This window comes from Lepisosteus platostomus, chromosome 22 (assembly GCF_059453375.1).
Source record: "Lepisosteus platostomus isolate fLepPlt1 chromosome 22, fLepPlt1.hap1, whole genome shotgun sequence".
Classification (NCBI taxonomy): Eukaryota; Metazoa; Chordata; class Actinopteri; order Semionotiformes; family Lepisosteidae; genus Lepisosteus; species Lepisosteus platostomus.
Genome location: NC_142632.1, coordinates 14,272,874 through 14,289,786, shown reverse-complemented (window position 1 = coordinate 14,289,786; position 16,913 = coordinate 14,272,874). Strand labels below are relative to the sequence as shown.

Genomic DNA, 16,913 nt, shown 5'->3' with positions numbered 1-16,913 from the left:
TGTCTAGCCTGATAACATGAGAATATTGTTCTACTTTACAAAAATGGGACAGCCCACATCCCTCTCCACCCCAACACATGGTTACTCAAGATTTATCCATGCTCAGCTAGTGCTCTGTCCAGAGATACACAGCCAACGGGTCCACAAGTTCAACTTGTCCAGCTTACAATTTTTAAAGGTAAATTAGTACACACTCCCTGGCTTTAAATAAGTCTGTTTAAATCAGTGTAGATAAATCTCAGGTCAGGAAAACGCATCGTGCAAGACAGCATAAGCAATAAAAAACAATTGTCTGCAGTCTGACGCATTAGGATCTGTACAGCCTAACGGTGCAAGGATAAATCAGGGCTCAGTTCGGATGTTCAATTTCAATTTCAATCTTATGGAAAGTACCACTGCGGCCTTCTGTGTGTGAAATACCTTTAACCTGCCCCCCTCCTGGGTATTAATAAGAGCTAACATTACATGCAACACAAAACCACTTCAGATGCACTAGACTCTACCAGCCCTGCGCTCTCGTACACGCCACTGTCCCGTCTTTTATTTCCAAGGGTCTTGACGCCTCCCACACTGGGCTTTCCTTTCTCTCCAAGGGAAAAGGATGCTGCCAGACCCTTCACCATCAATCAGAGGCTCATTCCCCCTGCACTCCAGCTCTTGGACTGATGTAAGCTGAACACTTTTAAAATGTTCCCCTGTATTTGCCGAACTACTCTGACAAGCCCAGCACAATACAGTGTCACAGGGTTTCCTTACGGGTTTGGAGAGCGGTAATCTCCACAGAATTGACAGCTGTAGAGCCGCATAACAACACATACTGGGGAAAGCAATGGTGAGCACAGAACGGCCCCTTTACAGAAGCGTACAAATTGGTGTTTAGTTGACGTCATGACCATCGCTCACCGAGTGGCAGAATCAACTAGACACCGCTGAAACAGAGCCAGGCAGCGACACTGACTCTGGGATGACTAGCACGGAAACCTTTGCACTCATTTTTTCTTACTATGCTTGCATTTGTGGTCGTTTCACGCAGGGTGCGCTCAGCCGGAGGGACACATTTGCCTTTGTTAATGTCTCGAGGGGACGTCCGGCTGTGTTAAAGGAGCAGCTGATAAATGACCCTGAAAGGTGGCCTGGACAGGAACCAGCAAGGCTCTTTGGGCTGTTTATTAAAACACAGGAGCGGGGGGGCTGGAAAGGGACTGTCCGGACAATATCTGGTAAAGAGTTTTACACTGAGTCATGTTACAGAAGTGTAATAATATAACTCTATTCATATTTCTACTGATAATAATTTCTCTGGCTACATACTGTACATTGGATGTTCGAAACTTGTCCTTAGGACTCAGCAGAGTTCTTGAAGTTGTTGGGTTTCGGCACTTGAAAAGCATGCTTTTCTCCTCTACGGGGATCGCACTCCAATTCTTAATGGCTTGCAGTGACATAGAGCCCCAATATATCAGGCTGCCCTGACTCCTGTGCCTATAGTGGTGAGAACAGGGGTTTGATTTGTGACGGGCTTACTGTTTGCACTCAAGTCCAGTGTGCAGAGGGGGAGGGGCATGGACCAGCTGGATGGCTGTTAATGGGAGTCCACCCGGGGTGCAGGGCTGGAGGCTGTTTGCATCTATTCCAGTCTGTCCTTGGCGCCCTAGCTGCCCGTCTGGGGTTTCACACCTACGTTTATTGTCTTTACCCCTTTGATTAATCAGCAAAAACTGGTTTGCATGCTGTGCATCACATGTGCTATAATTAAAACCAGTGTCCACTTTACTTTTCCCTTACTCACTGCCCTTTCCCGGTACATTTTATGTACTGGCATTAAGTCTATTAAGTCATAATTAATTTCCAGTTCCCAATGATTACATATGGGATCAAGAAGTGTAGGGGAAAAAAAACATTTCATAAGAGCATAAGGAAGGTTAAATACAAGAGGAGGTCATTCAGTTCCTTATCTAGTTCATTTGGTAGCTGGGACTGATTGATCCAGCTGCTCTGGAAGAGGTCTCAGCTATAGATCTCAACCAGCTGTTTCCTGAAGGAAGCCAGGGCTGGGTGGCATGTTCCACACTCCCACCGCCCTTTGTAGTAAAGAAGTGCCCCCTGTTCATGGTTTTAAATGCACTTTTCCACTTGTGTCCTTGGGGGTCGCCTTTCACTGTCCATTCTTAGGAAGTCTGCTGGGTTGACGCTGAGGATACCTTTTGAATACCTATTAAATATCAGGTCCCCACGTTCAGGATTAAAAACGTTTTGTTGCTTCAGCCTGTTAATGTAGAGCTGGCCAATATGATGTTTTTTCTTCTTTCTGCTGTTCAGTGTGGAATTAAGCTCTACCTGTTCCTTTGCATTTCCACACTTGAACCTCTATAAATACATAGTTATGCATATACTGTACATGAGGATAGTGGACACGGAGCACAGAGGTATGTCTGTGACACAACACCAAGCACAAAACATCACGCAAGCAGATAATTCTACGGTGTCAGGAAGACGTACACTATTGAACTACGACGGTGGGGAGGTAGAAAGTGCTCTTTCAGAAGAGAGAGCTCTGGAAACCGATACAAGGTCAACAATAATCTGCATGCAGAAACAGCTGTTTTGCTAATCACTCATAACAACGTGCAAAGAAAGAAATGCGGTCTCTACGGCCAAGTAAGGAGACCTTAAAAGTTTCACAGTGTAGGCGTCCATTGGCTTTCTTGCTAATGCTGGAAATAATGATCCCCTCACATCTCCCAGTGTTTCTGGAAAGAACAAGTAACAGTTCACTGCTGGTAAAGATCATTACAGTTCAGCGTTTTTATTACACATCAGATTTGGCTCATGAGCACTCCAGACAGTCAGGCAAATTTACAATGAGGGATCATTAATCTGGATTAAGAGTAACAAAGGATGAAAAGTGCTCACCTAAATCTGATTATACAGATGCACGATAAAATTAACATGCTTCTTTTGGTTTCTGTAAATCAAGGCAGCGATTTTCACTTTAACAATCTAGTTATTGTACATCTAAACTAATTACAGTGCAACAAAAAAAAAGAAGCATAATTATTTTGGGGCATTTTTAGTTTAGTTTTGGCATTTTAGGCTGTCGTACTCTATGCAGAACCAAATCTTCAGTACCAATCTGTCAGTTTTATTAATTTTCCTCTACAGCCCACACAAAGCATTACCAGTGATGACATTCAAATATAAGCAACTACTGTGGCCAAGGGTCTGAACTGCTGGTCTTATAGGTGTACTGCACTAAGAAACCGATAAACTGATTACGCCTAGGTGAGATGATTTTTGTCCAAGTGAATAATGACATGAAGTAATTAATTTAGGATTTACATTTCCCCTTCTTCTTATATGCCAACAGCGCCATTCCTCTGCAAGTCTCCTGAAAAATAAGCAACCTTTCTTTGTGTTAGAATGAGAAAAATAAACTGTTCTATGAATGCCGTATAGTCAAGAACATGTATCTACAGAGATCTGGAACGCAAATTTCAGAAACCATTTCACCAAAGCCCCAACTGACATTAATCCTGCTTAAATCAGTAGATTCCACTGAGCTTCAAAGTTTTCTTTGCATATGAAACGCTCACTTTTTTGCTCTTTTGCTCTCCGGTACAATGCGAAGTGGACTCTGTGATTAGGCCCGGGCCTATCTTCTGCACTAGTGGAGTGAGCGGTTTGGGGTGAGGAGAGGGGGTGGTGCTGGCTCTCGGTCAGAGCTGAAAAAGCCTGTGTGACACACAGTCCCTTGCAAGGTGATGAATGTCGCACTGCCACAGCTCCTCAGCCTGAGCTCTTCCGCAGACAAAGCTGGTGTATTTTAGGAGCTCCAGTCTAGCTTAACAAGCTAGGAGAGGGTGCTGGGAGCTTCTGATGTTCACCTCACTATTGAATAGCAAGGGCAGCAGTAAGAGTCTATATCCCTGTGCATTTATGTGATGTCAGGGTAGTTAAGTAATAAGCTGTATATGTTTCAATTGCCCCTGTCTCTCAAACTTGCCCATGTAAATGTACAGCCCGTGAGGGTACAGTTACTAAGACAGTGAGGAATTACATTGAAGTTGCTGACCTGAGTGGTCTCCTAGGATTTCAAGCAACAGAAGGTCAACATCAAAGTTACCATTTATCTCTGCTTAATTCCCCTGCACAAACTCATAAGATGATTTCACAGGATTCTACTTCCAGTAACCATTTGCTTTCTAATGCTAATTCATTTCCCCAGATGATAGTTAATCACTCATCTCCAATAAACTGTTAATTTACTTCACTGATGCTTTTAATCCAAAGCAATTTACATTTACTTTTGGGTATTTTACTGGAGTAACGTGAGTGGGGTACTTTGACCAAGGGTACGACAGCAGTGTGTCACCCGGGATTTGAACCCACAACCTACTAGTCCAGAACTCTAACCACCTCCTCACACTGCAAAGGAAAAAGATATGTAATATCCCTGTTCATCTTGTCAGTGGTGTGTGAAATGACCCAAAAGCAGATTCAAATACTTATTCGTGCATCTCCCAGACTATTGCAGCACATCCGGTATAACTGCTGGCTGAAAAGATGACCACTGTGTCTCTTACCTGTTCTCAATGACTGTGACATGGGCGGGTGGGATTCCTAACACTTCACAGCTCTTAAGAAGCTCCTTCTTTCGTACTTCCCCTTGGCTATAGTAATTTCCTAAATACAGAAATGTTTTGAATATTCAGAAATATATTTTTGAAAACACCTGTGAGACATTGTAGGAGAACAATTCAGTACTATACAAGAGTTAACTTACAATGTAAACAATTGCATTGTGTTTCTCTTTATATGGTTCACAATCTCACAGAAAGCATGTAGAATATTTTGATATTCCCTGATAAAATAGTTTCTTTCTGCTGGAGACTTTGGAATATATAGTACACAGTTGCTGGAACAGTCATCAGAGAGGTGCTTCAAACCACAGCTTTGCATGTCTGTTAATTGCAAGGAATAATGACTAAGTTGTCCATCACAAGCACAACTGAAAAAAGGAACACTCACAATGAGTTTTAGCCTTTTTTGGGATCTAATTTATGTTTTAAAATGTCAGTTTGAATATATAAAAACAGCAACAGCACATGTGTATGTGCACTGAAGATGGCCTCTTTACTCTTTTCTTCTAGCAAGTCAGTGTTAAGGTTAAAGTACTGCCTGACCTTTTCTCTAACAACAACAATTCTGAGCTATGACTGAAACAGTATTGAGTGAACAGTCATTATTATGTTTCTCTAAATACAGCATTTATATTATATGATTATAAATCATATCAGATTTAATTAGAAAAGTAAAAACACCACTACAAAATAAAATGATGATGACAGGGATTCTTTGAGAATATGCTGTAATTCTCTCTTCCATCTGTAGACAATGTTTTTCAGACACTACTGCCATACTAAGACACTATTTTGGAAAACACCCAGTAGAAATAAAAAAAAAACTTTACTTGTTAAAAAAGTAGCTTGTATTAGAGACCATATTGGGAAACAAGTTTTAAATGTTGTTCTAAATAGTTCTACCTTTGCCCTAGTGAATGCAAAATGTAAGAAGTAGATCAGAATCACAGTTTGAATCCTGTTTTTATTCATTGCACTCTGATAAAAATATCAAATGTTAACAGGTTATGTTTTAATGTTTATTTTATATCAGTATAAATATCAGGAGAAAGGTTCAGACGAGTTTGCAAACATTTTGTTTATGTCTAGCACACACTATGAATCAGAATGTATTACATTCCTTAATTAATAAGGTGCATCATTGAATTACCAAGTAATTTTATAGGTTTTGTCTGATAGAGGCTGTAGGTAATTACGTAGATAATATTTATTTGTAATTAATAATATTTGTACAGCCTGCAATTCTGTGTTGATATATTTTTGTTGACGCTCATTTAATATTTACGTTAATATTAGTATTATATTATTTACACATATATAATGAATCGAAATATTTTAGAATTTGTTTTTTTTTATCTATTCTAATGACCACTAAAATGTAAGATTTGTAAAAGGCGATGGAGATATTCTGATCACCACCTGATCTGAACTCAGTTGAAAATGAGGTTAAAAACCCTCGAGATCACGGAGGGCATACCCTACCTGATGACAAACATAGCAAATGGACTGAAGCGTTTATCTCCAAAAGCCTTATTACAGCCGGTGAAAAGAACATGCACTCATCATCCGGATGTGCAGTTACAAAGAGGGCTCTGAGCCCGTTGAATGTTTGCGATTCATCTGAGAACTGCCACTCCGTCCCGTCATTAGTATACTTGTTTCGAGAAACGCTGAATCCCCTGTCTGATCGCGAAACACTCTTAATCAATGACACTAAATGTGCGCTTCCGCTTTTTGCTACAGTCTGTCGGTGTTGGTGGTATATTCGTGTTATCCAAACGTAAAGGACAATAAAAAGCAAAACTACAGAGAGCAATAACGACACCATGCTTAACCGCAACAGTAAACACTCCGTGGGGCTACCTTGTCCCTTTATCTGCGTTCCTCTAGAGTTTTCATTCCCACAAAATACATTGTTTTAAAATAAATTACATTCAATTAAAACTGAACCTGATCTATTTTATCTTAAAGCTATTGTATCTACAGAATTGCCCCCCATCAAAATTAGTTGAGCACGAACAAGTTATAGTTATACGATTTAGTACACGATAGAATAGTTATAAATATCACCTCTGACTTCCACCCTTGTAAATGTACATATTATTTAACCCATTAGTATTTATATTTAACTACCACTCCAGTGCTACGTTTAAGTTTATGTATTGAGTTTTTTTTTGGAAGGGACGTATTTCTAATTTGACTGACCACCGTTAACATAGCAGGGGTGGGGGCTGGGGATTTAGGTTCCCTCGAAAAACTGAGGGGAAAAAAAGGGGGCTCTTTTGAAGCGGGGAAGTCTTTGTGGTTGCACCATTTTGTCCTTCCAGTGGTGTAAAACAAAATAGAGCATATTATTACTCACCGTTCGATACATATGTGTTGGGGGGTGCGTCTGTTTAACAGCTATTTAGATTAAACGCGACGGTGGAGTGAGAGTGAGAGGATACCATGACTGACCTATACGTGTTGCAAGTGATAATTGCTGCTCTCACTGCCCTGCCAGGACCTCGGCAGCGCTAGGAGCTCGGTAGTGCGCCGCAACTCCGGAGGACTGTGCGCAGGTTACGGATAGAGCCAGATACATACGGATATACACGCCTTTCATCCCGCACACACAAGGAAGGGATACCTGTTTCATTCGGGAGAAAGGTCTTTTGTCCGAAAATGAGGTGAGATTTTTGTCCCCCCCCCTCTCCTGCAGACAAAAAGCGCGTTGTGATAAACACGGACAAGTGCTAACGTCGCTGCCTCTCGCCGCTGGTGGGGTTGAGCTCTCTCACCAGTCGTCTATCCTAATGCAAGATGGCGGCTGGGTTGTGCATCCAATAGGTTAAATATTGCTTGGACTTTGGCTGATAATGGGTTGTATTGTTTGGAACTTGGGGGGCAGTTATTTCTCATGGTTGGAAGCCGCATTTACATATATATTTTTTTGCCTCCGACGTTGTTTTCCGCGCCGAGTGGGGGCCGTTTTTAACCGGCGGGCCGCGCACTAACGGGCGCTGCAGGACATCACGTTATAGGGCTGACTTTAAAACTAGAAACAAGGTTTTTTTTTTGGGGGGGGTGAAGTCACGTCTTGTACGGTGATTTCTTCGTGTGTCGTACCAGTTAAAAACTGATCTGACTGCACAGTGATGAGCAGGGCATGCTTCTGTTCAGCGTTATAAGTATTAGGAGGCAACCGTGTGCAATCTCTGGCTCCAAATGTAGTCTATTTTTTTCGTCAGTAGTGAAAAACACGAACCTGTTTTCTTCTGTTGCTTTCCACGTGTTAGCCTTTGACATTGCTGGTAATATAAAACTTTGCCAAATCCGTGATTTGTTTTAATGGGACGATCTGAATAACTTAGTGGAGATGCTGACCACAATTCCTGCTTTTCAAAGATGGTGTGCTTGAAGTTTCTGGTACTTTTTTCTGGCTAACGGACCCTCGCTGTTAGAAATGATTTCCCACATGCTGTACATCTAAAATTCTTCATTTCCGTGGAAAACCATTCCATTGGATATGTACGCATGAAAGACCATCACTCTGGAAACCGGTGATGTTTAGTCGCTGGGAGTCGGAAAGTTGTTTCAGTAGAAACTGTAAGAAATACTTTACCGTGACTCTTGAAAATGACATGGTGCGTTCCTCTTGGAAAGAAATGGGAGTTTTCTTTTATTTAAGAGTGGGTGCTGTGTCGCTGGTCAGCTGCTTGTAGATGAGATTATGGTTTTAAAGGCTCTAGATGATAAATTTAATATATGTCTAAAGCAAAGATTATAATAATTATAGATACTGCGTATGTGTAGACCTTGTTTTGTTAACTTGCTGTGCTACTAGACCTGTCTTGTTGAGATTTAGTTCTAACCCAAATCATATTTTTAATTATAACTGATTTAGAATGTTTATGTTCGAGACCTGCAGGCGTTTTCAATGGGTAAATTTATCAGATACCGTAGCACGATTTTTATATATAGGACAATCTTATATAAAGTGAGAAGAGTTACAGTAGTCTGTTGAGGAGTTTGTTTAGTAAGACCCACATAAGACTATTGACTGGTCTCGTTGGCATTTCAATATCATTGTCAAATTGTTTTCCATTCCATTTTGTCCTGGTTGTCTCTGCATGGTCCAATATTGAATTGTTACAGGGCTGCAAATAAAATAAGGCTTTATATCCCTCTGGTTTGGAGGAAGTGTCTGGGAGTACTGTTACAGAGTTAGGTGTTTTTTTCAATCTTTGATTAAGAAACTTTTCTCACATAGCACGTTATTTTAGAACTTGCTCAGGAAGAAACAATTTAAGATGTGGACTTTGGAGGCTGGTTTATTCGACAGAAAGCTTTCGTGTATTTAAATTCAGGCTGCTGCCCTCTTCAGATTGCCCTTCATTCGTTCTTGCCTTTGTACAGGTTCGTAGGTTATAGGCCATGAGGTGCCTGAAAACCCATCATTTCATATTATTATAATGAATTATACAGCTATTCTCCTTTTATCGGAAGAAAATAAATAAATTTAGACCCGTCTGGTGAAATGACTTTTCTAAGCAGGTCTTCTGGCCTCCTGTGGGGATTTGTGATGAAGCTGATAACTTATTTGCGGGAGTTAACTGCAGCCTGATATTTTCCACACAATAATTTCCTTCTTTTTCTAATTCCCCCCTCTTACTATACGTTTTGACTCCTGTTTCTCATTGCATGGCGGATGGTAGCCAAAGCTCTCACTGTCCTGGGTGAAAGTGTGACACAGACTCGCTTAAAGGCCTCCATTCTGAAACACGATGCCCGTCACACAGTTACAGAGAACGGAGACAGGAGCCTCTTGTAAACCTGTTACCTGACCCGTGCCTTTCTGCACTGCACCTTGTCTTCTCATGCTGTCAAGCACATGTAGGAAGAGGTGTCGGGCTGCAGAACCCCCTCCTGTTCCACAGTGCATGATGCTGCTGTGAGAGTGTGTGAAGTAAGAAGCAGACAGGTTTGGTGGATCTGACCGTTCAGAAATCACCGTGCAGCTGTACTTTTTTTAAAAGCCTAAGAGGACAGTAGGATAATTCAGCTGACTACATCTGGCAGTTGGCATACCAAAATTGGTCAGTTGGTTAAGGGAACAGAGGTAACGCAGCGAGCCCCTTGATGAGTGTTCTGAAACTGTGAAAGCAGGCGTGCATCGTGGGTTTGGGTGGAAACCACAGGAGAACGAGGTGGGCTGAACCTGGTGGCTTCATTTGGTGAGTGACAGGTGGGAATGAGTAGAGCAGAACTAGGTTCTGGGGAACGGTCACATTTCATAATTTACCAGACTCTCTGTAGGCTAATAACTTGTGTGTAATCTCTCTGAAGAGATCTATACACGGAAAGTACTTTTTTTATCCCCAAATTGAAACTGAAAGCACATTTATAACGTGTTGCCTTTAATAAGATGGAGAAGAAATGGCCTTTTAGCTCCGATAGATGTTCTTTTTAGCACCTAGAGGGGCTCGATTGTTGATGAAAATGATGTTTTGTGTTTCCCAGTCTCACTGCCTATTGCCCAGTGCTCTCTTACTATTTGTATGTGTGCAATATTGTCCCTATTCTTAATTAATAAAAGGCATGTTTTATTCTTGCTATACCTGCTATTATTTCTTCCTTCTGTGTGAGTTCCACTTAACTCGTCTGTGTGTTTGTGCTCAGATCTTGGCAGGGGTGATCACTGCACACTGTTCAACTTCCCTGTTCAACTTTACATTGTGGTCCCTTGTTTAGATGAGTAATAGAATGTTTCTATTGCTGTGATCTGTAATGTGTTTGTAACTTTGAGGTTGGGTTCATAGCATGACCAGAAGTGTTTGCATGTGGGTGTCGAGAAGAACAAATAATGGTTTTACCATCCTAAGATGGCCCTCTGTGTAGATTTTGGTTTGGGGTTGTTTACCTGCTCAATATGATGGCTTCCCTTTTCAAACATCCAGCTGTTTCTGTTGCCTGTTTCACAATCGATGTGCCAGACATCTGCTCTCAAAGTAAACCACAGCCACTGCCTGCAGACCGTGGGCCTGCATTTTGAACTCCATTTGTGCTCACTGTAATGCACTAGACTTGGATCAGTGTCAAATGGGTCAGATGTCAGATCTTTTTATATACCTACACCGGATTATTGGAGATTACCAAGACTTCCAGCTTTGCATAGAAACCATACGAGGCCGCATGCGTTTCTCTTGAGCGTGGTGGTGTGCGCAGTGTAAGCTGAGGAAAGGAACTGTTGTGAATGCTCAGGGAGAAGGAAGTGCTTGTTGGCAGCTTTCCCAAGAGGGGTATGCCATTTACGGGGTAAAAATGACACCCAAGACGATCCGAGCAACAGTGAAATTACGGATGAATTTTCGTTTGGGTTTTTAGGTCAGATCTGGCAAAGCGAGCCAGCAAACTTAAATCAGCATTTAAAAAATTGGAGTGTTAAGGAACTGTGATGTAGGTTGTTGAGCACTGTTTCCTTAAAGGGAAAGGGTTGTACCTCATAGGACTTGCAATGAGGTAGTGCATTTGTTTACCCCATCTGTGACATTATAGCAGTTTTTGCTGTCAGATTCTATTTATTTTTAAATTCAAGGCTTGTTTTAAGTCCTAATAAGATAATTCATAACATTAGTCTACTTAAGCTTGACATGAATGTAAGGCTAACACTCAAAAATACCAAGTGGTGTCAGTATGCAAGAAATTTTTGGATTTAGCATTTGCATCTTGAGAATTATTCCAACTTTTGTCTATTGGTGCAACAGATGCATACCGCAATATTACAATTCAAGGCTGAAAGCTGATTTAGGAAAGCCCAGGCAGCAGCAGATATAGATACTGTAGGTCTACAGTAAGCAGTTATAGGAACCAGTTCAAAGAAGCAGAGAAAATAAGAATATATTTTAGCTTGACTTTTTTTTAATGTGGAGTCACCACTTGTAACTATCACTAATAAATATATATATTCTTTTGTATTCTCCCCATTTTAAATTGCTGGTTTTTGATCAAGCTGTTTTGCCTGTGTGGCTCCTGCACCAGCATAGAGGACAAGGTTATGGTTTCTCTCGCCACACTTCGGAGCTGGTGCTCATCGGTACAAGGAGAGCATCTGTCACTGGCGGTACTGCACACTTGCAGATGTCCCGACTATCTCCAGACCACCCAGGGGCCACTTGTGGGTAGGGTAGTCCTGGTCACAGTTAGTGAATGAAATACCCTATGCATGGCCCAGTTCTGTTTGCGCTGTAGGAAGTCTCCATCACTGCATGGCCAATTGTTTCAAAGTTTTATTAGTGTAACTTTCATCGTTAATCAGAATGATATTGAAAATGTATGTTTGCTCCTAATCGTAGTCTGTTTACAGTCAGGGCCACCAGGAAAGGTGTTAAAGCAATAACCAAGACATCTGCATGATCCCTAAATAGTCTTGTGTAATTATAGCCAGTGCGCTCTTTCTGGACTTAAAGTGTCCCTCGGTGATTCCTCGTGATTTCCTGTGTGAAATCAAGAGTTAGGTGGAGTCAGGAGGCGGGAGCATGTCCTGCTCTTATTGATGAGTTTCGTTCTTTCTGGGATTCCCACGTCTGTTCGCGGCGCCCTGCATGATGTTCTTGCATCAGACTTTCCTGTCAAGTCCTTGGTTTGAAGTGCCTTGGCCACGCCGCGCTTTCGAAGCCTTGAAGGTCTTCTTGAGAGCTGAGGAGTGGGCTCGGGCACTTGCTGACGTTTCTGTTGCCTGGCAGTGCTGTGCGTGCTGCTTCATATTTAAATTGTGAAAAGCAGTCGCTGCTCATATTTTATGGACGGCACGTTGCCGATCCTGTGCTGGCGTAAGAGTTGTAATCTGTTGCCTAAACCATCATTCCTTAGCTGTTCCATGTTTTTATTCTAATGAAGGAAGATGGCTTGCTTAAAAGAGAATTTCATATTCAAGTGAATCTTCTGAATGCTGTTCTATCTTGTTGTGTGCTCTGCATTATTCAAAGTGCCCTGTTTAGTCAAACTTTCATTAAAACTTTAATTCTCTGAATCCAAAATGAATCGATATAATGGGTTATTTTGTTTGTGGAACCTTGATTTACAAATGGGATGCTAAATAAGGTTCCTTTTTATTTTCTATCATTTATTCACTTCCTGACCGTATGCATTTATAGTTTTTAGCTAAGAATGAGAAGAACTCTTGTTCAGAACATTTTAAGCATCAACCACAAACTCTTCAAATTGCTGGTCATGCAGAAGCAGAAAATGACTTCTTGGTATTTCATGTAGTATGTGATTTGAAGCCGTTACGGAAAATGATTTTAATTGTCACTGTGAGGCTCATATCTGCAGAATGTTTTGGCCACACGCAAGGAGGGAAAAAGCCAGTAAGATGCTACTGAGCGATGGGGAGATTGATGCGGTTTCTTGTTCCTTGGCCTTTTGTGTGCTGGTACTGTATTTACCTGCAATCTGATCCGCTGTGTAATTGAATCACATGGACAGCGTGTTCCCGAACCAGGCAGCTCTCTGGATGAAGCATGGCGGCTGGGCGGAGGGCAGCCCCAGTGCGGGCACGGCGAATGGCCTTTGTTGTGAGGTAGATGTGAATGAAGGCCCGGCTCTCCTTTGTGCTGAGGCAGCAGCAGCAGCAGCTCTGGCAGGACAGTTCTCCGTGTAGCAGCTGATCCACGGTGGGGAGCTGTGTGCCCGCCCCAGGACTGCACGCAGAGGATGCACACAGCACCCCAGAGCCCGTGGGCAACTCCCAGCTCTTTAACAAAATGCTGCTTGCAAGGCAAGCAAACCTATGACAACTCATGAATTGTGATTACCCATTAAAAATCATCTTTTTTTTTTCCCCCAGCTCGCTTACGTTCAGACAACTGTATAGTGTGAGTTGTTTGGGAGGAGTTATGTGTCATCTGCTGGAATTCGCTTCCTCTTTGCCATCAGTTGGGTTGGAGTTTTGCATTTCCTCTCTTAATAGTGCTAGGAGTTCGCTCCACGAAAACCCCAGACCGTCAGTGAGGTTGCTGTGTGGGTTTCATGAGGGTGCGCGTTTGTTTGCGTTGGGGAATAAGCTTGTTTGCTTGTCTCTTGTTTTTCCCAGGTGGTTCCCCGGATGCTCTCTCCCCCGGTGGCCCTGATAGGTTTGCAGTGACCGACGAGGCCCGCAGTCATGTCCAGCTCGGGATACCCTGCTGGCCAGGGGGCCTTCAGCACCGAGCAGAGCCGTTACCCCCCTCACTCAGTCCAGTACACTTTCACCACAGCGCGCCATCAGGTAACCCAGATACCGCACGAGCACAGTGTCCAGAGAGCATGAATCAGGAGCACACCTCCTGACTCATAGTTTTCTTCTAAGTACTTATCAGTTGGGTGAACACCTGCAGTCATTGAAAGATTTATCTCACAGGAACTTTCAAGTGCAATCTGCATTTTTCTTCATGAGCCTTGTACGTGTGAGGTTAGCAGTAGAACAGTGCAGAGATGTGCATGGGAACTTTATTCTATATGATCAAGTCTGACAAACAGGGAGAGTGTACAGAAATAAAGGTGCTTGGCATTTTTGTGTTTAAATTTAGACCTGGCAGTTGTTTTGTGCCCATCTGGTGATTACTCCAGTGAGCCATCTATGGCCATGCTGATTTATATGTATGCAGAAGTGGCGAGTCTCTTGAATGGAATCTTGGAGATGAGATGAAATTTCCTGGCACAGTTCTTGTTTTAATAGGATTACAGAAAAGCCACTGTCAGGATGATCTTAGAATCAAACCATTTTAAGCAGGCGCACAAGATCCATATGATTGTCATAATTAGGTTAGCTCTGAGCCCACAGAACCTCCAAAATTGCCTATAACCATGTTAAAATCAATTTTTTTAATTGATCTTCATTGTTACAGATTAATTTAGCATTTTCCCTTAATGGATTAAGGTTGGTTAAATCTAGTATCTTAATCGGTTATGCACAATTTTAAAATACCTTTTTTCTTTCATGTTAAGGATGGTCAAAGAAATTTTTGTGTCACAGAATTTTAAAGTGAACAATGTTTTTTAAATCAGAAGCAAATATAATATAATGTGACCTCTCTAAAACATTTGACATTGGATGACATTCCAGTGTTTCTTTTGAAAATACGCAGACTAAAGTCAACTGGCTCACTGCAGGTAGAGTGGTAGATTGTATTACAGATGGAACAATGTGCTATTATTCTCCCATCTCAGTTCTAAGAATTAGATGCTAAATACATTAGATTGTTCTTGGATCTCCTACTGCCTAGCTTTTTTTCTCTTGATTGGTGTGAATTCTTTCACACGTCTTTATAGTATTTTACATTTAGTCACATTCCTACAGAAACAGAAAGCGAATATCTTGCAATTCTAGCAGTTTATTCTGCTGTTTAGGCGAAGGTGCTTAACCCTTGATTTGTTTAGTGTTTTTTGAGGCTGATGCAGGCAGCATTTCAGATAATGTGATACAAGTTCTAAAAGCTGTTGAATTCCACATGCCTCGAGACCCAAAGGGACCTCTTGATGCATAAGCAGACTATTAAGTGTAGGATATGTGCGACCCATGGGCAAGCAAAAAAACTCAAAACCTTATCAGTTGTTTTAGGACTGTACTGATGCAATTAATTGATAACCTTAACCAACATTCATTTTACCAAAATGTCTGGACTTTGGTCTGGGCTGAATATCTATGGGGAAGTCATGAAGATGGCCTTTGTTGTCAGGTCTTACACACTTTCTTTGTTACAACTGCTTGTCTCTACTAAAAGGGATACTACTACAGGACACATTGCGTTTTGGATGAAATGTTAAATTGTGGCCCTGACTACTTGGTTATTGTTTGTAAGCGTAGGGGAGTTCATTCCAGTTTAATTCATACAATGTCCTTCGAGTACTCCCCCTTGATTTAAGAGGTGTAGTCATTTCTCTCTTCTTTTGCCTGATACTGTATGTAACGAAGCTGCATTTCAGTGGTGGATAAATTGGGGCCCATCTACATGGGTCGTAGAGTCGTACTTAGCAAATGCAAGCAATAAGTCACAAGCATCGGAGTGGCTGGTGAAGACACTTCTGAGAGAAGGGTTGGGGTTGAGGTCTGGCGCTAGCAGCCTCAGCTTCTGTCCTTGGTTTTCTTCCTTCACGCCGTGTTTGACCCCTTGCCTCCTGACTTTGCCGCATTTGCAGGAGTTTGCAGTTCCTGACTACCGGCCACACCTGCAGGAGGTCAGCTCAGCCTCCCAGCTCCTCCAGCAGCAGCAGCTCCGGAGGCGCCCCTCCCTGCTCTCGGAGTTCCACCCTGGGACAGAACGGTAACCACCCCATACTGCCCCAGTCAAGGCGCCACCGCCCTGGCCTGCCAGGATGCTGTGCTTGCTACAGCAACAAACCAGCCTGTCTACATCCCAGCCCAGCATTAAACCCATATCCCAGAGATGTCAGAAATCTGGTCAACACTGGCGGCTCAGATTTAGTTTTGTTAAAAAAATGCTGTCGATGTCCTGAGCATACACCTATCTTCTCTCTCTCTCCCTCCTGCCTCTTGTAGCTCATGTAATCTTGTTGTTATAGCCCCACTATGCAGATGTGGATATCATTTAGTAATTAGTTTTAACTTTAAGCTGGGAATACTTGCCATTTGAGACGATTTTCTCAAACGGATCTGAGATGCCTTGTGTGTTGTGTAGGACATGAAGCGTGCAGGGGATGTCCTCTCTGTGCCGCTCGGCAGTCCGGTTGACACTTGGGGAGTCATCTCTCCTGCGTGGGTCACTGCCGTCCGGCTTCCAGCAGGGGGCAGAGTGGGGCGGGTGCTAACCTGTGTCTCCCTCAGGCCGCCTGACAGGAGGCATGGCACTTACGAGCAGCAGTTCCACACCGTGTCCTCCCAGTCTGACCACGAGGCCTTGGAGTCAAAGAGGCCGAGGATCGAGGCGGTTTCCGAGGCCCATTTCCAGCGTGCTGCGGCGGCTGGGGTCCTGCCCCTGACACACACGCTGCCGGATGGCCTGAGGGCTTCGGCGGACGTGAAGAAGGTAAGAGGACCCACAGGCTTTTACTGGTCATCTTTAAGAATGCCATCCTGAGAATGCCGTTTTCTCCTTTCTGTAGTGAGTCACTGTTTAATTTAATGATGCTGCTGATACATCTTGCATTAATGGGTTCCTTCTTATCTGGACATCATAACACAAAATTACAGTTTGATGTCTTGTTTCAGGCCCAGATTCTCCATTTTTATATAAGCATCGGGAAATGAAAAAATGGAAATTACTATTAAAATGCACCTAATTCACCAGCTCTGTG

General features: G+C 42.5%; 2 protein-coding genes across 11 annotated transcripts in view; one reads left to right on the top strand and one right to left on the bottom strand.

Moving 5' to 3' along the window:
* The window catches only part of pigl (phosphatidylinositol glycan anchor biosynthesis, class L), a 28,524-nt gene extending 22,020 nt beyond the window's left edge, over positions 1 to 6,504 (bottom strand). The window contains exons 1-2 of one of the 2 annotated variants that reach the window (XM_088616187.1): positions 6,123 to 6,504; positions 4,584 to 4,683 (exon numbers count right to left, since the gene is read on the bottom strand). In XM_088616187.1, coding sequence (XP_088472313.1) covers positions 4,584 to 4,683; positions 6,123 to 6,468 — 446 coding nt within the window. In that variant the 5' untranslated portion in view covers positions 6,469 to 6,504. The remainder of the gene's footprint in view (positions 1 to 4,583; positions 4,684 to 6,122) is intronic. The other variant, XM_088616188.1, reaches the window with a different exon arrangement.
* A 525-nt stretch (positions 6,505 to 7,029) lies between these two features.
* Positions 7,030 to 16,913, top strand: part of ncor1 (nuclear receptor corepressor 1) — a 71,780-nt gene continuing 61,896 nt past the window's right edge. For 4 of the 9 annotated variants that reach the window (XM_088616254.1, XM_088616252.1, XM_088616251.1 and 1 more), the window contains exons 1-4: positions 7,032 to 7,309; positions 13,714 to 13,887; positions 15,798 to 15,922; positions 16,444 to 16,645. In XM_088616254.1, the coding sequence (XP_088472380.1) occupies positions 13,783 to 13,887; positions 15,798 to 15,922; positions 16,444 to 16,645 (432 nt within the window). In that variant the 5' untranslated portion in view covers positions 7,032 to 7,309; positions 13,714 to 13,782. Of the gene's footprint in view, positions 7,310 to 13,713; positions 13,888 to 15,797; positions 15,923 to 16,443; positions 16,646 to 16,913 lie in introns of all 9 variants that reach the window. The other 5 variants (XM_088616256.1, XM_088616250.1, XM_088616253.1 and 2 more) reach the window with 4 other exon arrangements.